General features: G+C 40.7%; 2 protein-coding genes across 3 annotated transcripts; both read left to right on the top strand.

The window, feature by feature from the left end:
• Nucleotides 1–343: 343 nt before the first annotated feature.
• On the top strand, nucleotides 344–6511 carry LOC148273123 (uncharacterized). The gene is made up of 2 exons (XM_088239116.1): nucleotides 344–812; nucleotides 1413–6511. The coding sequence occupies exons 1-2, from the start codon at nucleotides 344–346 to the stop codon at nucleotides 6509–6511; spliced, it is 5568 nt and encodes a 1855-aa protein (XP_088095242.1).
• A 1954-nt stretch (nucleotides 6512–8465) lies between these two features.
• On the top strand, nucleotides 8466–23227 carry LOC148273124 (phenoloxidase-activating factor 3-like). 2 transcript variants are annotated; one of them, XM_088239115.1, is made up of 7 exons: nucleotides 8466–8669; nucleotides 17283–17671; nucleotides 18017–18176; nucleotides 19040–19136; nucleotides 19252–19457; nucleotides 20689–20910; nucleotides 22964–23227. In XM_088239115.1, the coding sequence occupies exons 1-7, from the start codon at nucleotides 8618–8620 to the stop codon at nucleotides 23143–23145; spliced, it is 1308 nt and encodes a 435-aa protein (XP_088095241.1). In that variant the 5' UTR covers nucleotides 8466–8617; the 3' UTR covers nucleotides 23146–23227. The 2 variants fall into 2 exon arrangements, with proteins under 2 accessions (XP_088095241.1, XP_088095240.1); XM_088239114.1 differs by lacking the exon at nucleotides 8466–8669 and adding an exon at nucleotides 12518–12580.
• The last annotated feature ends 124 nt before the right edge of the window (nucleotides 23228–23351 follow it).

Here is a 23351-nt window from a genome sequence, read left to right on the forward strand (position 1 = left end):
TTTTATTCCGTTCTCCGTCCTGTTCGCCTTCCTGCACTTCGCTCTTCGCTCCGCTCTGCCTGCTGACTGCCTTCGCCTCTCTGCACCACTTGGACCGGGTGGAAAGTCCTTTTCAGGGCTATTGAGGTTGACTTGCGGTCGGCGCAGCTGTGCTCCTACCTTCCGACTTTGTCTTTGGCTCTGTCTGGGAGGGCGGCTTCCCACTTACGCCGGGAAGCTTGACTGCGGCAGACGCGGGTGACGAACCGGCGAAACTTTCATCGTGGTAACGCGTACGTTACATTTGGTCCTTCGGAGCTAAGGATCGTCGCCAGTGGTCTCCAGTCTACAACACACCTACAGTATGCCGGTCAACAGATCGCCTGTGTCGACGCGTTCGGGAACGCGTCGAGACGCCGGCACGGAGCACGAAGAGGAGCTTCAGGAGCCCCAACCGGGGTCTGTACGAGCACATCAGGAGGAGCCCCAGCCAGGGCCTTCACACGACTGCCAGGAGGAGCCTCATCAAGGACTTCTGGAGGAACAAAAGGACTCGGACGAGGGATCCGCACCCTCGGAGCGGTCCATCTCATCGGCGACATTTCGCCGACAGATGGAGGAACGCGAGGCGCATCACGAGAGGCAGGTGAGCAGCCTCAACGAGATCATCGCCGCGCTGAAGGCCGCCAACGCGAGAGAGGACGCCAGACGAGACATGGCAACCCCCCTCACGCCCACCATCGAGAGGGACCTCACATCGCACGGGACGTCGGAACCGGCTCACAAGCCGCTGCCGCTGACGTCAGACGCGTCTAGGACCGACGCAGCCCTCAGTACGAGGGAGGCTGCCGCCGCACGCCACGCCGCACGCTACGCCGCTGATCCGGAGGATACCGGAGCGGCGTACATCCAGCAGCCGAGCCACTACGACAGCAGCCGGGCGAGAGACGGGGCCGCTTGGAAGCGCCCTGTCACCGACGCGGAAGCAGCCTTCAGCACAAGGGAGGCCGCCGCCGCACGCCACACCACACGCTACGCCGCTGATCCGGAGGACACCGGAGCGGCGTACATCCATCCACCGAGCCACTACGACAGCGGCCGGGTGAGAGACGGGGCCGCATGGAAGCGCCCTGTCGCCGACACGGAAGCAGCCTTCAGAGCAAGGGAGGCCGCCACCGCACGCTACGCCGCTGATCCGGAGGACACCGGAGCGGCGTACACACTTCCGCCGAGCCACTACGACAGCGGCCGGGTGAGAGACGGGGTGCCACGGAGGCACCCGGTCGCAGAGGCGGACTCCAGGACGAAGGAGGCCGCCAACACACGCTACGCCGCTGATCCGGAGGACACCGGAGCGGCGTACACATTTCCGCCGAGCCACTACGACAGCGGCCGGGTGAGAGACGGGGTGCCACGGAGGCACCCGGTCGCAGAGACGGACTCCAGGATGAAGGAGCCCGCCAACACACGCTACGCCGCTGAGCCGGCCTACGCCGCTGAGCCGGCCTACGCCGCTGAGCCGGCCTACGCCGGAGCGACAAACGCACATTTACAAGGCCGCTACAATGAGCGGCATCGGGACAATGAGGCGCCACCCGCACACAGCCGAAGGGAGGACGCCGACGTACGCTACGCCGCCGGGCCAGGCGAGCCCGTAGCGGCACGTACTATACCACTGGGGGGCTACGAGTTTCGTGACCCGGTGAGCGCGTGGGTACAAGAGGGGCTACCCACGGAATACATGCCGCCGGGTGCCACCGGCGAGCCTGTGACGAAATACAGACAGCCGCCGGAGTGGCACACGTTCATGGCGAGGCAAACCGGCGCTAGGGATCTACCGCAATTCTCCGGCGACCCGCTAGAATGGCGAATATTTAAGGCGCAATTTGATCAATCGACACAGATGTGCTCCCTTACAAACGCGGAGAACATTCTCCGTCTGCAACGAGCCCTCACAGGACGGGCCAAGGCCACAGTGTCGTCTTTGCTGGTAGATCCCCGAAATGTGCCGGACATTGTGAAGATGTTAGAGGCCGCCTTTGGACACCCGGAGATCGTCGTGGACAGAGTACTAGAGCGGATAAGAAAACTCCCTAAACTGGCCGACAACGCATCCCTGGAGGCCCTGACGGACTACGCGGTCGCGATAAGAAACGTCGTATCGACCGTAGAGGGCCTCGATGGAAGCCACCTCTCCTCCCCGAAGCTTCTGTCCGAGATGACTCAGAAGCTGCCACGAGTCGAGAGGATGATGTGGATTATGTCACGAGCGGATACCGTGAGGAAAGCTACCCCCAGGGATCTGGCACTGTGGCTAGCGAGACTGACCGGTGCAATACCGAATGCGGGTTGCATCGGGATCAGCACGGAACCCGCCCGAGTGGAGAAAAGGCGTACCCAAGAAAGGCACGTGTTTCTCACTCAGGACAAAAAATGCCTGTTCTGCGACATGAGTGGACACGCATTCGGACAATGCCGGAAGTTTCTCCGGAAAACGGTAGAGGAGAGGTGGACAATTGTGCGTGCCAAGTTCGTGTGCTACGGATGCCTGGAACCGGGACACAAAACGACCACCTGTGAAGCGGCGAAGTGCGACGAGTGCCACGGGCGGCATCATCGGTCGCTACACCGCGAGAGAGTGGACAGTACGCCGAACGAGCAAGTCTTATTGACAAGGCGAACGGAAGTCCCAGTGACCTTCAAGGTAGTGCCAGTAACCTTGAAGGGCCCGCGTGGGTCAATGGAGATCCACGCACTACTAGACGAGGGTTCATCGGTAACTCTCCTCGAGGAGGATGTCGCCCGTGCAGTGGGCGCCACCGGGGCCTGCGAGGAGTTGAGACTCATCGGTGCCAGTGGGAACACGGACACGCTACAATCACAGCGTGTATCCGTAATCCTCGTTAAAGGAAACAAAGAATTTGGTGTCCAGGCACAGACGGTGCGGGTCATGGATCTGCCGCACCGCAACCGAAAGAGCACCAAGACACACGGGCCAGGCATCAAGCCGAAGATGTTAATCGGTCTTGATTACGCCACCCTAATGGTATCTACAGGCCCGCCAGTCCTACAAGAGGACGGGCGGCTAACCATCGAGACGGCCCTAGGAGCCGTCACCTACGGCGGGGCTGTGCACCCCGCCTTTGAATTACCCCCAGACGGCCAGGGTGAAAGGGACTTAGCGGAACTGGTAAAGAAGAGCTTCGCCGTTGACTCGCTAGGTGTAACCACCCTGGAACGTTGCCGCGCCGCAGATGTGCGAGCGGCGGAGCTCATGAGCAGCTCAACCACACAACTACCATCCGGACGATGGGAGACCGGTTTACTGTGGGCGAAAGACGGGGATTCTTTGCCCTGCAACCGGCAAGCAGCCATGAAGCGGCTGCACTCCCTGGAAAATAAACTACGGAAGGATCCGATACTGGCGATCGCATATCGCGCCAAGATGGCGGACTACATTGAAAAGGGATACGCCGTCAAACTAAGCCGCGAGGAGGTAGACGCCCACCATTCGCGCAAATGGTACCTGCCCCACTTCGCGGTGACAAACCCCAACAAGCCTGGCAAGATAAGGGTCGTGTTCGACGCCGCCGCCCAGTTCCAGAGGACGGCGTTGAACGACCATCTACTGACGGGACCTGACCTGCTTTCATCCCTCCTCGGAAACGTGATCCGCTTCAGAGAGGGACGAGTAGCCATCGCGGCCGACATACGGGAGATGTTCCTGCGGATAAGAATCCGGGAAGCCGACCAGCTATCGCAGCGGTTCCTATGGCGGACGCAGGACGGGCAGGAGCCCGACACGTTTGTCTTCGCGTCCATGATGTTTGGAGCGAAGTGCTCACCCAGCAGCGCGCAATTCGTGCGAAACACAGTCGCACGAGCACACGCGAAAGAATTTCCCGCCGCAGCAGAGGCGATCGAGCACAATATGTACATGGATGACTACCTAGACGCCACAGACAGCGAAGAAACAGCTGCAAGCCTGGTACGAGATGTTACCCTCGTACTCGGCAATGGCGGGTTCCGGCTCACCGGGTGGGCTTCAAACAAACCAGATGTCCTGGAAGAAGTAAAGGCCGACGACCGGGCCAATACAGCAGTCACCATAGGGGAAGAAGTAATGACGGAGCGGGTCCTCGGGATCGTATGGGATCCCAAGAGCGACCTATTTATATTTCGGCACGGAGCCGAAAGTGCAGCCATCCCGGAGCGACCCACCAAGCGCGGCATGTTGAGCGCCGCCATGAGTATCTTCGACCCAGTAGGCTTCATTGCGTGCCTCACGATACGGGCGAAGATATTGCTGCAAGCCATCTGGAGGACAAACACAGGTTGGGACCAACCGCTGCAACCGGACCACGCCGAAAAGTGGTTGGAATGGCGCGACCTGCTGGCAGCGAACGGCTGTACAATACCGAGATGCTCGCTGCAAGGGCAGAAAGAACCCGTGACACTGCACGTGTTCTGCGACGCGTCAGAGCAGGCATGCTGCACAGTGGCATACTTTGTGGGGGCCGACACCACAAGTTTCGCAATGGCGAAGTGCAAGGTGGCCCCCCTAAAGCCTCTGTCAGTGCCTAGACTAGAACTCCAGGCAGCGCTACTAGCGGCAAGGATGGCCGCCACCATAAAAAAAGAGAGTCGAGCTCTCATCACCCAAACCGTGTTCTGGACGGACTCGAGCACGGTCCTGTGTTGGCTGCGAACCGACCCACTGCGGTACAGCACGTTCGTCGCAAACAGGCTGGGCGAGATTGACGAGCTCACAGACGTACGGGACTGGAAATGGGTCCCCACCAAGGACAACCCAGCCGACATAGGGACCCGCGACAAGGGCCCACCCGACCTTGCGAGGTCGGGACTATGGTTCGGAGGCCCCGGCTTCCTGAGAAAAGGGGAAGCCGACTGGCCGAAAGAGAAGAAGTTACTACAACAACCGGACGAGAAGACGCTGGAGCGGAAACAACCCCGCCACTTCGTGGGCCACATCAGACGGACGGAGGCCCTACCCCAGGTGCAGCGCTTCTCGTCGTGGACCCGACTCGTCAGGGCGACGGCATGGGTGCTGCGATTCATCGCACGATGCCGCCGCCACGAGTCCCTACCGTCCCCAGGGGGGACCTTTGAACTTCACGCCTCAGAAACACGGGCCGCAGAAATCATGCTGCTGAAGCGGTCCCAGGAGACGGCTTTCGGAGAAGAGCTGGAGCTCCTGAGACGAAAGGCGCCTATCCCGCCGCACAGCCGCCTCCATGCAGCGGCACCCTTCTTAGACAAAGAGGGAGTCATCCGGATGGGAACGCGCATCCAAGCGGCACAGAGCTTCGCAGAGGACTGCAGCGCGCCGCCTATCATGGACGGGACCTGCCCATACACCCGGCTGCTGATCACGCACAGCCACCGGAAGGGTGGCCACCCGGGAGTCGAGAGGACGATCGCCGACCTGAGAGCCAGCTACCTCATCCTGCGACTCCGCGGGGCTGTGAGGAAGATAACACGATGGTGCCCGCTGTGTAAAATGCTGCGCAGCCGGCCCCAACCCCCGCTGATGGGGCAACTGCCTGAGGCCCGACTGGCCTTCAGGACGCCGCCGTTCACGCACTGCGGGCTTGACTTCTTCGGGCCGATGATGATCACCAACGGCCGAAGAAAAGAAAAGCGCTATGGGGCACTGTTCACCTGCCTCACCACACGCGCGATCCACCTGGAGCTAGCGTCGTCCCTCGAAAGCGACTCCGCCATAATGGCCATAAGAAGGATGGCCGCCCGCAGAGGCTGCCCACACGCGTTATACTCGGACAACGCTACCAACTTCAGGGGAGCGGACAAAGAGCTGAAACAGGCCGTAGACGAGCTCCTGGCGGACCCCAGAATGCTCGCCGAACTTACAGTTCGCAAAATTGAGTGGAAATTCATTCCGCCCTCATCACCTCATATGGGGGGAGCGTGGGAAAGACTCGTGAGATCTGTAAAACGAGCCCTCCACGCAACCCTCAACGAGCAGGCTCCAAGAGAGGAGACCCTCAAAACCATATTGGCTGAAGCAGAGTACACCGTGAACAATCACCCGCTCACGCATGTGTCAACCAAGCCCAACGACGAAGCACCGCTGACCCCGAACCACTTCTTGCTCGGGTCAGCCAATACACAGCCAACTCTGGCATATTATAACAAAAAGGAAGAAGGGGCCTGCCTTCATAAGCAATGGAGGATCGCCCAGAAAATGGCCGACATGTTTTGGCGCCGATGGCTGAAGGAGTATCTTCCCACCTTGGCGCACAGGAAGAAATGGCGCGAGCCCGCGCCTCCAATACAGGTCGGGGACCTCGCGCTCATCATGGACCCAAATCTGCCGCGGAATTCTTGGCCTCGCGGCAGAGTCACCCGTGCAGAACCAGCAGCTGACGGACAAGTACGAGTCGTCGAGGTGCGGACCACCAACGGCACCTACACCAGACCAGCGGTGAAGATCGCCGTACTAATGAAGGAAGAGGAACAACGCGCCCAGCAGGAAAATAGTACAGACTAGCTGCACGGGGGGAGTGTTCCGGACGCGTAAAATCGAATAAATTAAAATAATACAATAATTAGAAAGGATCCCCGGTAAATGTATAGAACTGATGGCTGGGCTCTCAATAAAGATAAAATGGTCACTTTCGAGCCTGGCCTCAGTATTACCGGGGAAAAATAGCTAGGTTAAAATGAATAAAATGTACAAAAATATATTATGTAAATGTCATGTTGCGCGCGTCGCGGCTGCCGACGAAATGGCCCGTACGGGCATTGAGCGCCCGTATTTACGCCACCTGCGGCCGGCGGCATGTAGCGAGTGGCGGGGAAAGATTACCCCCACCACTCCGAGGCAGCCGGCGCGGGTGGGATGGCCGACTCACGGAGCCCGACGCGCACCGCTTTATAAGGCGGTCAAATGGAAATATTAAATCAGTTGAGTTCCTAACTCTGAACAGTTCACACGTGTTTTATTCCGTTCTCCGTCCTGTTCGCCTTCCTGCACTTCGCTCTTCGCTCCGCTCTGCCTGCTGACTGCCTTCGCCTCTCTGCACCACTTGGACCGGGTGGAAAGTCCTTTTCAGGGCTATTGAGGTTGACTTGCGGTCGGCGCAGCTGTGCTCCTACCTTCCGACTTTGTCTTTGGCTCTGTCTGGGAGGGCGGCTTCCCACTTACGCCGGGAAGCTTGACTGCGGCAGACGCGGGTGACGAACCGGCGAAACTTTCATCGTGGTAACGCGTACGTTACAGCATGTATTCTGAAGTCGTTCAAGTTTATCGAGTTGCTCACAGCTTAAATCAGTCATGGAAACATCAGCGTAATCTAGAATGGGTAGTAGTAATGCTTGTACAAGGGTGCATTTAGTATTAATGGGTAAGAATTTTTGCAACCTTCTAAGTGAGTGTAGACTGAAAAATATTTTGCGGCTTAATTCATTAGTATGAGCTCGCCAGCAGAGGTGTTCATCCATTTGTACTCCTAATTTATAACTAGTTATATAAACCAGTTATAAATTATTTCGTCAGCGCATTTGCCTACCATTTAAAAAGTCTCGGGTTTGATTCCCGGCCCATGCTTGATATGAAATATGCATTTATTTAAATATGTGTTTTCACACTATAATATCCTCCGTGCGCGGGAAAAGGGGCTTAAGTCATAAAATGATCAAATCGACTAAAGTATACAGTTAAGAAGCTAATTTTTTTTGCGCATTTTTTGGTGTACTTATCATAAGTTATTAATACTAACCAATCGTTGCATTACAGGTCAAAAAGTCTTTAGTAATACTTTTTTCCGAATTTTTTTCAATTTTGTGATCCAATAGGCTTAAGTCATGTAAAAATCAAATTAAATGCAAAATTTAAAAAACAGAAAATGTCAAAAATAATTTTCTAAGTATGTCGAAAAAAAAATTCCTCAAACAGTTGAATCCTTATGATTCGACAGCTGTTTTCTCGATTTTTAAAAAATCAAAAAATCGTCCTTTTTTACTTAAGACCCCTTTCTTCCTCTTTCTTGCACGCGGAAGATATTTCATAGTCCCTGGGCCCCGATTACAATGGGAAGTTAACATTTATCTTCAATTTTATCTACGAAGTAATATAAAGTTTTCTGCATGAAAAGCAGAATATGCATATTTTTTTTTATTCTAAACATGTTCAATTATAGGTTACCGACGAAGACGCTTTGATTGTTCATGCAAATATACGTACTTATTTTCGTACACATTTATGATATTTATCGGTTTTTCTTCATTGACAGTCGAGGATAACTCTGTTGACTTTCCGTAGTAATCGGGGCCCTGGACTGGTAAAAATGATCAAGATACGATGCGATCGGTGTACCAATACAGCGCCCTATGCACCGTCAGGTGCGGAAGGGGAATGATGATGATGGTATTTCAGGTTAGGATCGCGAATCGCGCACTATACAACCCTGCGTTCTAAGAATGAAATTAATGAAACCAGCCGCAGTGGTCACTGGCAACTGGCAACAGTATTCTGCTCACCCAGTCCTCAGTCGTATATAACCAGTGGGCGCGATTAGATACCGACCACTTTACTTATTTACGTAAATACAAACTTGTTTCATTTTCAAGTTTACATGACGAAGTAACCTTCGCCATGGTACCGGTTGTTATTGTGTGTTGTTTTAGTATAACATTGCTATTAATTGGTGAGAATGACTTACTTTTTTCAACTCCCTTCATATTTTTTCACATCATACAATATTCCTTTCAAACATAAACGTGTAGACTGTAAACTTATAATTAGAAATCAAACACTGATTTGAGTCTACTGAACACTTTATTTTATTTTTACAAATATAAACATACAAAAATAAAAACTTCGTGACAATTGTTTCGCCTTATTAGGGCATTTTCAAACGAATATGAAGATTATTTGGATTGAATGTCCTTATATAGTTATATAATACAAGGTACTTAAGTAGAAAATAAAAATAAAAATAATCTTATGAACTATAGCATGTACGTGAGGCTAAGTGTTTAGTAGGTAATGGGGAATTTAGGTATTTATATTTGAATTTCGGGGAAAATATAACAAAGCAAAGTATTTATTGACATACAAGTATGTATTGTGAGATAATTAATGAAGCCTTATAGTTTTGTAAATTTAGATAATTGTTGTCGAAAAAATATCAATAATATTATAATAGGTTACTCTTCATTTTAATTTTAAAACATGATTGAAATATTATGAGGAAATTTATATAAACATAAATGTATTATTATACAATATTTCTATTTTTAAGAATTTCTTATCAAAATATATAAATGCAATTGTTACATGATTCATCTATTAATCACGCGTCATATAAGCGTGTACAAAAAGGAAAAAAGTGAAGAATAACAGTATATTTAAATATGTTTAATAGTGGTGAAGATATTAGGTTGGTTTGTTCATTTATTATCAGTGTAGATTTTACATAGAAACACTTGTCTCGAGCAAGACATCATAATCCCCATCAAACATTTATCCCCGCCCGATGATCCATAGGGCACTGCATTGTTACTTTATTTTTTTTATCAATATAAACAACACCAATACATAAAAAATATATCAAACATTATAAGAAAAACATAAAATAAAGCAATTAAGTTTTCCACATAAACACAATTATAAAAATCCAGTTCAGTTAGATATTAATAAAGATATGCATGTTTTTGAGGGTGAGGATTGAGGATGCGCGGTCTTGGTAGGTACGTGAATAATGGTATAATCTGTACAGCGTACCTCGATCAGCTGTTTTGATTGTAAATGATTCGTGCCATTTGTAAATTCAGTGAAAATAAATCTCATGTGATTAATCCCAATCGCGTATCGTCGAATAACCATAACCTTCCTAATTCAAAAGAACTACAATTAAATAATATCAAATCTCGATAATCTGACACCGGTTCATGTGCTACAGCGGGAAACCTTACACTTCAATCCAGGGACAATGAAATATTGCTGTGTAAACCATCTTATAAATAACTATTTCATTTTGATCTTCGCAGGAATTGAACCCAGGACTTACCACTTTACTACGATCGCTGTGATTAAATGAGACTTTTCTTTAGCCCGGATTTTGTGTGCTGTATTTCACCACTGTTATTGGGCCTCTCGGCCTGTGGTGCAAAAAATAAAACATAATATAAACATAAACGATATTGTTAATATATTCCACGATGTCAAAATTCTCCTATTCGCTGATGATCTCAAGATCTTCAGACTTATTTCCACTCCTTTCGACTGTTCAAAAAAATTTGGATAATCTTGTGACCTGGTGCACTAGAAATTCTCTTTTTCTTAACGCGGGTACGTGTCATGTTATGGGGTTTTCTCGAATCAAAAATCCATTGGTTTTTCAATATAGCATCAGTAATTCGACGTTAACTCTTGTAAAGAAAATAAATTATCTAGGTGTCATCTTTGATGATAAATTAACTTTTGTTACCAATATGAATGAGATGGTAAATAGAGCCACAAAAGCCCTAGGCTTTGTTATCAGAACAAAGAGAGTTTAAGTCTGTTGATGCATTTAAAATATTATACATGACCCTAGTAAGAAGCCAGTTAGAATATGGGTCCTCAGTTTGGTCTCCTCATTATTATACCTATACCTATAAACAGTGTGGAGAAGGTCCAACACAAGTTTTTAAGATTTCTAAATTTCAAATTAAACATTCCAATTGAAGAGCTTAACTATAAATGTTTAATGAAGCAGTTAAAATTAATATGTATTAGTGATAGAAGGGAAATATCAGATTTAGTGCTGCTTTCCAAGTAATTAAATAATGTTCTTGACCGTCGCGAACTTTTAAATTGTGTGAATTTTTATGTGAGACAGCGTGGGACGAGGCAAAATACTTCTTTTGCTGTTGATTTGCATAGTTCAAACAATGCTAAATACTCACCTATTCCACGGTTCCACATGTTAGCAAACAAGCATAGAAACATAGATTTATTTCACTTATCTTTATACAAATTAAAATCATTACTTTTTAATCACTTCGTTTCTAAATTATAAAAATGTACCAAGTATTGTACTTGTTTTACTGTTTATGCTATGATACATCGCTTCTGTTACTTCAATACTTTTTATATTTAAACCCATTATTTATTGTTAATTTGCTGCATACCTATGTTATAATTTCTTAAATTTAATTTTTCTTTTTAATTCCCTTATTTTCTGCTGATTTTATTTCATGTATCTATATTTTTTGGTGTTTTGTTTCATTATAAATGTTTTTAAATATTATTTTATACTTTGTCAAAGGCGTAAGCCGTCGAAATAAATAATCACATAAAAACATTTGCTTTGTGATTTACATAAGAATTTCAGTTTGAAGATGGTTTATAATTAGTGTTAAATAATTGCGATAGAAAATAGGAACCAAATGTTATAGTAGAACCAAAAAACTTCCCTGAAAAGAGACTATAGAAATCTATCATTTACAATGCGAAGCTTTTATCATTTTGCCTACGTTTAAACTGCTATATTTCTTCAATTCATCTCGTTAGTTTAGTTGATCTTGTATCAAAATAATCGTTTGTTTACGGTGTATACGCGATATAATATGACACAACTACGACAGTTGTGTCATATATTATATCGCGTAGTTGTGTCATATATATTAGTATTGTACTACCTAGATAATATGTACATGTACATAATTATCTTCATCTGTATCAAATTGACGTATGTTACGAGTATTTTGTAATAATACTTCTAGAGTCTAGTCTAGCTGACATCTGATTTCTACAATTTGCCGGTTTTCCCATGATTTAATTGGTAAAAAAATGCCAGTAGTTGGATTTAAACAATAAAAAAAAAAGATTTCTGGAATTATTTTCTGTAACTTAATTATTTATTAGTATAACATAATGTAGTTCAATTATATCCATATCCATATTCTTCTTGTTGTTATTATTTATTTATTTATTTTAAAGAAACAAACAGTCGACAATGATATAATAACATAAAAAAGATACGGGTTAAAGACAGAACAGCGAAGTTTCTAAAGAAGAATCTTACATATTAAATTGTGGTACAACAAAAGGGTGTGTTTATGTGTATTTGTATGAGAGTAGTGTAGAGGTGTGTTTATGTGTATTTGTGTGGGAGTAAGTGTTCAGGTGTGTGTAAGTGTGAGCATCATTAAATAGCAAGCGGGGTCGTATCGCAGCCAGAAAGAATGAGTATTAATTTATTTTGAAATAAATTAAGCGGCATGTAAAATATATCAATAGATGAAAAAAAACATTATAGTTACAGCAAGAACGATGATATAAGAAAGAGAGTTATGCATTGTTAGAGCTACAGACTGGCAGATGGAATATATACTTATTTCTTGTCCCGCGAAAGGGGACATTGAGATTAATTTTGGAGCGCAGTCTACTTTATTATTTAATAATTTATATAAATAGCATAATTAATTATGAGGGTTATCCATGCCGAGGACACTTAAAAATATTTTATTTGTATTTTGTTCATGAAAAAATAATATTACAGGGCGGCCATCATGGTGCAGCGGCCAAGATGCTTGACTCGCGCACAGAAGGCTCCGGGTGCGATCCCCGGTAAGATCACAAAAATTAAATCTGATTTTTCTAAACCCTAGGTGTTCCGTGACCACTGTAATCGCTATGATTTTTTTAAGTTTTGTATTTCTGAAACCAATCCGCGTGTGACGTCTCAGGTTCTCTTCCGCTTCTTCTCGGTCACTTCTGCCGATTGGTCCGTTGACGTACCGTAAACCGGAAATCTTTCATAACTCTCTTATCATTGGTTGATTCATATGAACTAATGACCTCGTTCAAAGTGGTTCGTTTTTATTAACATACATTTGATTTTTTTTTTCATACATTTTCATACAACGGCTAAGAATATTTACAACGCGAATGTTGATGGATGCAGAAATAGAGGAAGACCGAGAAAGACATGGCACGAATAAATCCAACAAATACTTGAAGATGGATTGGTTAAAAATCAGAATAATCGGCGCGCGTGCATGAGAAGATGTATGAATGTAGAGGAAGCGAGATCTGTACGCCAAGATAGAGTGATGTTGCGTTCTATCCTCTCTGCCCACCCTTACGGGAAAACGGCGTGATGGTTGTTGCCCGTGGTGCTTTTAATCAACTGTTTTTTAAATATATTTATGATAGTTACGAGCGGGTGGCGTATTCGTTTTAATTTCTTAATAATAAATATTTGGCATAAGTCAGGAGACATGTTATGTGAAATTGCTGGTTTGACTCTTGACTAATCAATACAAAATATTATAAACCCGATTAAAAAAGAGGAAATTATAAAAATAAACACAATCTTGATTCTCTGACTCATAAAATATAATTCACGGTATTCTGACATTCTTATGGCGGGATTTTATACATGAGTCAGCAGTCAGGTGTAGTCAGGTGTGGTCAGATGTATTAGGTACCTACCCTAATGGTGCCGGTTTTATGAACAAGTAATTTTGATACCGTTTTCAATTAATATTTAATATACCGCCGATTATGGCATTTTATAAACGTTCGTAGCGTAACTAGTAACTATACAAGGTGTTCTTTAAACCCCCCCCCCCCCCTTAATTTTTTATTTTCTTAATTTTTTATTTTTTTTAAATTTTATTCCTTTAAAAAAAATATTTTAACGTGCCAATATGTCTTCTTGCTCATAATGATCATCGTGGTTTCGGATTTGACAGGGTTTAATGAATACTTTGTATAGTCGGTTAAATAATGATTAAATTAAATGGTTTTCTACACAATTTCGGTCGGTTAAATGTTAAATGCATTACAATCCACTATCATCAGCGCCTCTGCCAAATTTGAGACTGACAGATATTTTGACACAACACATTTTTATTTAATAATTTTTTATTTCTCCGCTTATTCAGTATCGATTTGTCATTATTTCTTAAACATATTATGTTAATTACCATTCTTATATCGGCCTCCTGGTGTAATGGTCAGCTCGTTTGACTACCATGTAAGAGCTCTCGGGTTCGATTCCTGACATGGTTGACATGAAATATTTATTTTAAAAAAAAAATTTACTGATAATAATTCATTGATTCCAAACTTTCCTTTTCCAAAAGTTTCCTTCTTTTAAAAAACATGCACTATCTCGGATTCAAACTAAAGATATGAACTCTTTTTTTCTATGATTTATTTTGTTGCCCTTTAATAATAAGGAATATTTTTGTATTTTTTTATTTTTTATTTCCTTTTTTAATTACTATAAAAAAGCACCGTATTTTACAGAATATTTTATTTCTTCTTTCTTATGTTAAACAAAAATATTATAACTGTCTATTATTTATTATAGGAGCAAAAATTCATTAACATTTTCAAGGCCATGCCTTTGTGGGATTTTTTGTTTACTATTTTTCTATGTATTTCATTGCTATGTAATTATGCTTAATTTTTTTGATACTCGGTTTTATTATAAAAAAACAAAAAAAAAATGTTTTATCACAATATTAAAAATATATATATTTGAAATTTATTTATGAACCCTTACAAATTACATACATTTAACAAAAAAAAATCTTTTTCGAAATTCATATTCTAATTTTTAATATCTTTTGTAAAGGTTGTCTGCGTCTTTTGTTTAGTTTTGTCTGGTAGTTTATTGTATAATTTTAGTCCCTAGTCTATTAGTCAAGACTGTCCTTGTCTCGTTTTAGAAAGGTGCATATGAGATGGTTCTGAGATTCTCGTATTGTGTCCATGTTTACTACATTTTTTTTCAAGTTTTAGTTCTTCATCTACAATTACATCAGTGTCTAATTTATGAATACATTTTAAGGATTCTAGTTGAAAGAGTTTAGTTACATTTAACTGTATAGTTTGTTTAAAGAGTTTTCTAGTTGCTTTTAGATAAGGGAGGTCATATACTAACTATAATATTTTGTTTTGCTGTCTTTGTAGTCTTTTTATGTAATTTTAATTTCCTGTTGCATATAATATATTTTAGTTTTTTACATAGGCTTCAAACTTTTGTTTTTTTTTTATTGTTGAAAAAAAGATTTTGACCATAAAAAAGGCTCGATAATGTCGCCACTTATTAAATCGTTGATATTTTTATTTTTTTAAATATTTATTAATATGAAGAAAAACATAATAATGTATCCCTAACTCCATGGAGCCAAGAGTCTTGTGTTGACTTAGGATACAACATAATAGAAAGTGGAACCATGCAATGAATTGTCCATGTCAATTGTCTGTCTACTGTTAGTCCTAAGTATTTCATGTGTTCAATTTCAGTTGGTCGTTCATCATTTATGTAAGCATCTACTGTGTATAATATTTCATAGTCCCTGGACTGGCGCCTGAACCGTAAGACTGATCATATCTTACCTTCATTTTACAAAAATAATCAAAATGTGCTGCAATTGGTGTACCAATGCAGTGCCCTATGCACCATTAGGTGCGGAATGATGATATTTTTAATATCGCGTTGTATTTGGCAAAGAAGTACATTTACATAAAGTATTGGGTATACAAACAACAAAACAAATAAAGGCATAATGAGGGTCTACAACTACATAGTATGTTGTGACACTGTTCAGTTAAGTTTGTATAAATATTAGCTGGTCAATATTCACGAATATATTATATTCTTGAATATAAAGATGTCTATTTTGATCGAACTCATTACCGCATTTCTTCCGTGCGCCTTGAACATAGACCCCGTCTATAGGCACAGTGTGTTCAAATGTTTAATAAGTCCATGTTAAGGTGTTAGTATCTGGCATTGAACCAAGTAGACGTATATTTTTGCTTTTGTAAGCTTACACGTTTGAATGATTTATATGATTATCAATTTAATCAAATTGATATTAATAATAAGTTCACTTAAAAATAAAATTTATAAAACAAATTTAAGTTATGATATGTTGTGCTTTGAATCCGGAGCATATATACATAAATATGTGCTGTACTGTATGTGGGCAGATAGTAAAAGTACACTGTGTGGTCAGCTATATTGGTAACATATATTGTTATAATGTGCAACTGTGCGATCGATATTCAAGTGTAGATTTATAAATTATAATATAACAAATTGTGTACTATTTGTTATATTACTGTGATTGAAAAATGTTTTCATGGGTTGCCTAGTATACAGGAGAAATAATTTAGTGTTTTGAGTTTGACCAATTTTTTGTAGACAAGGACTGGATTCAACCCCATAGGGAGCTGTTAAGATTAACATATTACAACAGAGATAAGTCATAAGCCCAGTAGATAGATGCCAAGACTCATATATTCCTTTCTCTAAAATGTTCTTCATCTCTGTCATAAAAATTGAAAAAATTCTAAATATTGTTGATAAATCCTACTGGTCCAAGAAGAAGTAAAAAAAAAAAGAAAAATGTTTTCAAGGGTTGTCTTTAGTCCTTAAAATATAGCTTAATTAAAATGACAGCTGCCAAACTAATGTCACTAGTGATGGAAAATTACTGATCACTGATCATGTACCGATCAAATCGATTTTATCAGTTTTTTCATGCAAACATGAAACTCTATTTCCAAAATATTGATATAAAAACGCAAAAACAAGCCTTTTATAGTGTGTTTAAGACAATTATTCACCAAAAATAATGACATCTATATTTTTTTTCATGAACAACATCAATTGAATTATTGTTTTATTCGATCGATTAACATTGATCAATTTGTCCATCTCTAACATTTTTGCAAAATGATGTAACCTTGTAAGAACTTCATTAATAATTAGGTTTAAAGCTGATTTTATATAATAAAAAAATTAATTAACATGCCAGATACGAATGATTTTTCATGTGTCAATATTAATCACTCCTTAGACGTTACAACAAAGTTATATCGTTACTTTTGCTGACAACTGTCATTCTAATCAAGCTTTATTTTAAGGACTATAATGATGCATCTCACACATTTAACTTCAAAAAGATCAACAGATGGAAGAATTGAAGACACGTGGACGTTTGAACATAGGCAGAATGGTGAATGTTACACAGTGTGTAAAGTGGCCATTTTAACCAGCCAATGACAGGTCATAAGCCTTGTAAATGCCTTGACTTCTATATTTTCTTCTCTAAATGTTCTTCACCTCTGTTAATTATTTTTTATTAGAATTACATCACAGAACACTCAGGATTGAGATAAATCACATTACATTTTTGTGTTCTTACCGGGAATCAAACCCGGAACCTTCCACGCGTGAGTCGAATATCTTAACCATTACGCCACGAAGGCCGCCAATTTTATTCAAATAGGTGATTTGTTACAGGTCCAGTAGATTCAAATTTTGATGATGGAAAATGTGATACGGGTTGGAAATGCAAACCCTTTGCATCTTGCGCTATCGAGTTACTCGACAGTGAGACAGTATTCCCGTGCAGTCAGTTTGGGGCCCCTATCAGAGTTTGCTGTCCTCCGACAAGAAAAGACAAGGGAGATGAAGAGGAGAGTACCACCACCTCTGACGAACCCGCCAACACCACTGAACCCACTCCTGTTACCACCAGCAGTACCACTACCGGCAGTACCACTACAAGTAGCACCACTACAAATAGCACCACTACAATTAGTACCACCAAAACCACCATTGCGAGTACAACCCAAACCACCGCAGCCATGAAAATCACTAATGACACTAATACTACTACTGAGAAACCGGTAAGATTGTATTGTATACCTGATTAATTAATTAATACTAGGAACGCCACATGCGACACATTGGTAAACTTTCTATTGTTTTGGTAAAAGGTACTCTCAAAGATTTTCCTTCGACCTAATAAAGCTCTATGAAATAAATTTTGCAAAAGGTAAATTTTCGTATTTGCGGTAGATCAAAAGCACGTCACGGGCCGCACAAATATAAATCGCGGGCTGTGCTTTGGACAGCCCTGCTTTAGACAATAACATTGCTAAGAGTCAGTAGGTATTATCAGTTGATTTTTATGTAGGTCCTTAGCAAAAATATGTTCATCGGCAGCTTTATTTTTTTTCCTTTACTTTTAGCACCCTGCTACTGTATGGGGCAAAATGCCAGCTCCACTACGTGAAAAGTTAAAACTGCTTCCCAAAGACTGCGGTCGTGTTATTATAGCAGAAAGAATTCTCAATGGAGAGGATGCTAATCTGGGAGAATGTCCATGGATGGCACTTATTGGCTATGAAGGTAGGAAATAATACATCCATTGTTGTTCTCATTAATTTTCAGTACATTTGACTGAAATTAAAATAAATATTAGTTGCTTAATCCATGTCCTCTCAATAGCAGCGTCAGGTCCCCCCGACATAAATACACATACTTATTTTCAAATAACAGCTGTTTTTTAGTGGGCAGATAGAGCTTGTACATATGATCATGTTAGTAAAAATACTTTTGTAATACACATTATCTATATCAGTCTTTTCTAAAGGGGTCTATGTCGACCCCTAGGGATCAACCCCAACCTGCACGGGGCCATTTCAATAAAAAAATGATTAGGGGTGTATGAAATGTAAATGGAAGAGAGTAGGTCTCATTTAGGTAGGCCATAAGCAAAATTTTCGCTTCTTGTAAATGTAATAATCCACCTAACATAGATAGTAACCCAATAAATAAAGAATTCTTAGTGTATTTATTTTATCTAAAAATGTTGTGTTTGGTGAGTTTTTTTGTTTTTGTTTATTTTTTTATTTAAAAAACTTCCACTCTACTCTACCACCCTACCAAGGTGAGTAGCTCTGTGTAGCTTCATAAACACCTTTTAAGTTGATAAATTAGTAAAAAATAAATATTAGGAAAGTGTCTACCCAAAGCAGAAAAAAATGGCAAGTGGGGTCTACGGGGCAAAAAAGTATGAGAACCTCTAATCTGTATGATGTGGAATGTGGGATCAGGTAACTAGATTTGAAAGAGACAGGAAGAGAATCCAGGAAAAAAAGATTTTTGTTGGGGTTGTTAGAATATTATTAATCCCCAATAAATATAATTTCGGTAATATGTGTACAATTAAAATAATATTTTATATTGATGTGTATGTGCATTTTTTACAGATGCAGGAGAAAAGAAATTCTTCTGTGGAGGCACTCTTATAAACAAGCGTTACGTTCTGACAGCAGCTCACTGTTCTCGGGTAGCCAACTTTACTCCGTAAGTTTATTGTAAACATAGACAGTATACGTAAAATCAACATGTGTTTCCTGTTTACTCACTCCTAGCTAAAAACAAGTTTGCGGAATATCCGAGTGATTTTACTATTTTTCAGGTCTTTAGTACGATTTGGAGAATGGGATTTGAGAAAGGATCCGGATTGTCAGATATTCCAGGACAAGTGTGCAGATACAGCAGATCCCGTGTTGGATGTTAAAATTGAAGAGTTCATTGTCCACGGCATGTACGGAAATAGAAGTTTACCACTTTTACGTTTTGACATTGCCCTCATTCGACTTGCTTCTGATATGACTTTCACAGGTAATAAGAATACACTTATGATATTCTCAAAAACAAAAGGTGAGATCACCCAGTTGATTCATCAGACATAAGGTTTCGATAATGTCTGATGAGCCAATTGGATTTTATGACCTATCATTATGCTATTATTTTCTCTGCGTCCGGGTGAATTAAAAATACGGTTCTGTGTCTGAAATAGAACCAGAATCCTGGACAAGTGCTTTCGACTCGATGGCTACTCTCAGATAAAAATCTTGAATAAGGAAATCAAGTGGAGTCAAGTCCGCCTCGTAGTGTAGTCGTTGGCGCCAAGTCTACCAAGCTTAATGCCCGAGATCGACTCCTGGAAAGATCGACATGAAATAATGATTAGAATGGTGGTTCTACAATGCAATATTTCATGTTCCTGGACTGGAACCTGAAGCGTAAGGCTGATCACCGTACTTTAATATAACAGATGATCAATATACACTAGATTTAGTAAATCAATGCATTGTCTTTGGACCATCAGGTATGACGATGATGATTATGCTAATCTGCTCGAAAGCATATCTCTCCAATGGCACTACAGCCCATATTGAGTTTCGGCCTCCTACAACTTTCGCCTCCAACTCTGTCTGTCCTCAGCCGCCGTCTTCCAATTTGCCACCTGGAGAAACTGCACTGCATCCTTTCTCACTTCATCCTCCCATTTTAGCCTGGGCCTTCTCACTAATATCTTTCCACCCGGGTGTCTGCTCATTAATCTTTCAAGGACACGTGAATCAGGCATTCGCTGTACATGTCCGGCCCATCTTGATCTAAGAAACTTCATATGTGCCGAGATACTCGGGGCCTGGTATTTATTGTACAGTTCTTCGTTCTCACAGTTCTTAGTGCTCAAAGAAATATATCTAATTTTAAAATTACGCCTAATTCTGCACACTGCTTTAAATATTTCCTTATAACTCCCTGGAGTATATAACCTGAAAAGATAAAATTGACTTAAATGTTTCTACTTTTGAGAAATAATAATAAAGTATAAAAATCAAAATCACCATAACCTCATTTTCTTTCTGTTCATACAATCATCACTTTCTTCTGCTATCCCAGGATTTTTTCATCATTACTTTGATATTATTTGAAAATGCATTGACATCACAAGGACACTATACAGTATACGAGTGTCAATCAGGAAGACTGGTAGTAAATGGCTGGCTGAGCTCCTGTCAATAAAAAATAACTAATTTGTTGCCTTTGTGTTTCATTTCAGACTTCATTCAACCAATCTGCCTTCCTCCAAAAATATACACAGAATCTTCAAAGTATTCTGTATCAGGCTGGGGAGTCACAGACAACATCTCTAGGCAACCGAGTTCCATTTTGCAGTTCATAACCGTGTCTCTGTTTGATTTCTTTGAATGCAACAATATAGCTCCCGCAGAAGTCAGCCCTCTCTTACCTAAAACCCAGTTCTGCGCAGGAGGTGCAAATGGTAAGAATAATATAAATAACTTGAACCAGTAAAAATAGCACAAAAATGGATCATGAAGATCATTCTCAAAAAACCCTTGAAGTATTCAACGGAAGATCTATTTGCTGAGTTAAAGATATTGGATGTAAGACAATTGTTTGTAAGGTGCCTACTACTTAAATTTTATGATAAATTAAGTGAGGTCAAAAGAACCCAACAGAATATAAACACACGTGCAGCAACACAAATTAACTGGATTGTCCCATTTGTATCAACCGCCTTTGGTAAAAATCAGTACAATGTAATTGCTCCAAAAATATTTAATGATTTATTGCCAAATATAAAAGACTCAAAATGTAAAACAAATTTTAAAATAAAAATAACTGCACATGTAAATAGTGTACCAAGAGATTTTTTTGAAAAATATATAGGTAAATTAATAAACGTACTTTATATAATTGGTACACATATTATTTATATTTTTATGTATTTCATTGCTTTATATTTGTTTTATTATGTATTATACTATATTATTTATGTTTAAGTAACATGTATTCTTGGCACATATATATACTTTATATTTGTATAATAATGATTTTTAATTTCTTTCATTTGATTCGCTAGGCATTTATACTTAAGTAGTTTTAGTTTTTCTTTTTTATGTTATTGTTTTATTAGTATAGGACTACTTATGCTCTAAAGATAAAAAATCTCCATCTTAGAACAGGCTGTGCCATGTTAGATGGAGACTATCATAAACAGAGAACACTCCGTTTTCATTTTACATTAATTGGTTTTATATAGATTCCCTGTTATATAATTTTTTTTGCAATAAATATATAAATAAATAAACTTAATGAAGTTTCAGGTTATCAATATATTGTCAGATAATTTTGGTAGATTTAGTTTTTCTACTGACTTTTATTGGTGGAACTACATTTTAATTATAATAATAAACTGATGTCTGACCAGTCTAACGATGTTGGTCACGAAGAAACCCAGTCACTGGTAAAATTATAAATGAAAGTGGAAAACTTACGTATTTTTATTATTAGAAGATAATTTTGGTTTAGTCAAAGTGACATCCAATAAACTTTTACCACCGGGTCATTATAATGTAGTAGATGTAGACATCTAATCTAACAGTAGAAAATTTTGAATAAAAAAAAACATGCTATAATATCATGGAATAATGTCAGTAATTTTTTAATATTTTTTTATTGGTTAATTTAAAACTAAGTATCAAACTGAGCCATTTTTTCTAATATTTTTACGTATCGTATTATCAGCACTATAATTTCTTAAAGTTTTGTAATTTTAAAATTATTCCGCCTGTGACGTCTCAAGCTCTTAAGTATAATAAATAACCATTACTGTGTTTTGCCAAAGTCATATTTTCAATGAATGGACATCATTTGGCGGCACAGGATTTGGCGGAATTTAGTTGTTGGAAGTTTGTGAAAAGTAGGAAGTTCAGTGCTACAGGAAATCGGATGTAAAAAATGTTTTCTCACATGTGATAAAAATTAGAGCATTAAATTGTTAAGGAAAGTTTCTTGAAAATGTATGAAAAATTTTTTTTAAAAGATTTTTATAAAATTGAACTACTTTGAACGACGTTGCTAGTTTTTCCGAATCAATGAATGATATAAAGTGTTGTGATAGATTTTCGGTTTACGAGAAGCCAATTGACGCATCAGCAAAACTCACCGAAGAAAACTTGTAACGTCACATGCGAAAATTTCAAAATTACAAAATTTAAAAAAATATGATAATACGATAAGTACAAAAAAATATTTCTTAGTTTGATAGTCCATTAACAAATTTTACAAATTAAAAAACAACACTAAAATTCCTCATTAAATAGAATGCAACTTAGTGAAAAGGAGATGTGATTGAATAGTTCGGGGAAAAGAGAAGGGAAATACTGATTTTATGTTACATAAAAGGCGAATTAATTTGGAGACAAATAAATTTACTTTCAAATGATAGTCAGGTTTCTTTTTTTGTAAAATCCTCTTTAAACTTTTAAGGTTCAAATAAATTTACATGCATTTATATGTTTCATTTATAGGCCAGGATGCTTGCAAAGGAGACAGCGGAGGGCCCCTCACGTATAACATCAACAATATAGAATACCAGAAGGGAATAGTTTCACTAGCAACATCAGTGAAGTGCGGAAGAGAAGGGAGGCCAACAGTATATACGGAAGTCGCCACATTTATTCCTTGGATTCTCAAAAACATAAAACCGTGATACCAATATTACAAACAATTACTCATAGTATAAGTTATTATTTTATTTAATACCTATTTTTAATAAAACTTAATTGACTGTGTTTTCTTTTTCTTAATATATAATTTTATTTTAAAAAACCATGAGTGAAGGGGAATATAACCAAGAAAAAAAATACCGTAAACAAATGTGAGAGGGGGCAGTTATTTTCTTGAAATAATGAAGTT

This window comes from Micrasema longulum, unplaced genomic scaffold (assembly GCF_059751315.1).
Source record: "Micrasema longulum isolate JH-2025_06_02 unplaced genomic scaffold, ASM5975131v1 h1tg002066l, whole genome shotgun sequence".
Lineage (NCBI taxonomy): Eukaryota > Metazoa > Arthropoda > Insecta > Trichoptera > Brachycentridae > Micrasema > Micrasema longulum.

Excerpts from the sequence above, each read along its gene's own strand:
- LOC148273123 (XM_088239116.1), top strand. The coding sequence starts at position 344 with ATGCCGGTCAACAGATCGCCTGTGTCGACGCGTTCGGGAACGCGTCGA. Across the intron at positions 813-1,412 it reads TAGGACCGACGCAGCCCTCA|AGACGGACTCCAGGATGAAG; the intron begins GTACGAGGGAGG and ends ACCCGGTCGCAG.
- LOC148273124 (XM_088239114.1), top strand. The coding sequence starts at position 12,523 with ATGGTGCAGCGGCCAAGATGCTTGACTCGCGCACAGAAGGCTCCGGGT. Across the intron at positions 17,672-18,016 it reads ATACTACTACTGAGAAACCG|CACCCTGCTACTGTATGGGG; the intron begins GTAAGATTGTAT and ends CTTTACTTTTAG. Across the intron at positions 18,177-19,039 it reads GGCACTTATTGGCTATGAAG|ATGCAGGAGAAAAGAAATTC; the intron begins GTAGGAAATAAT and ends CATTTTTTACAG.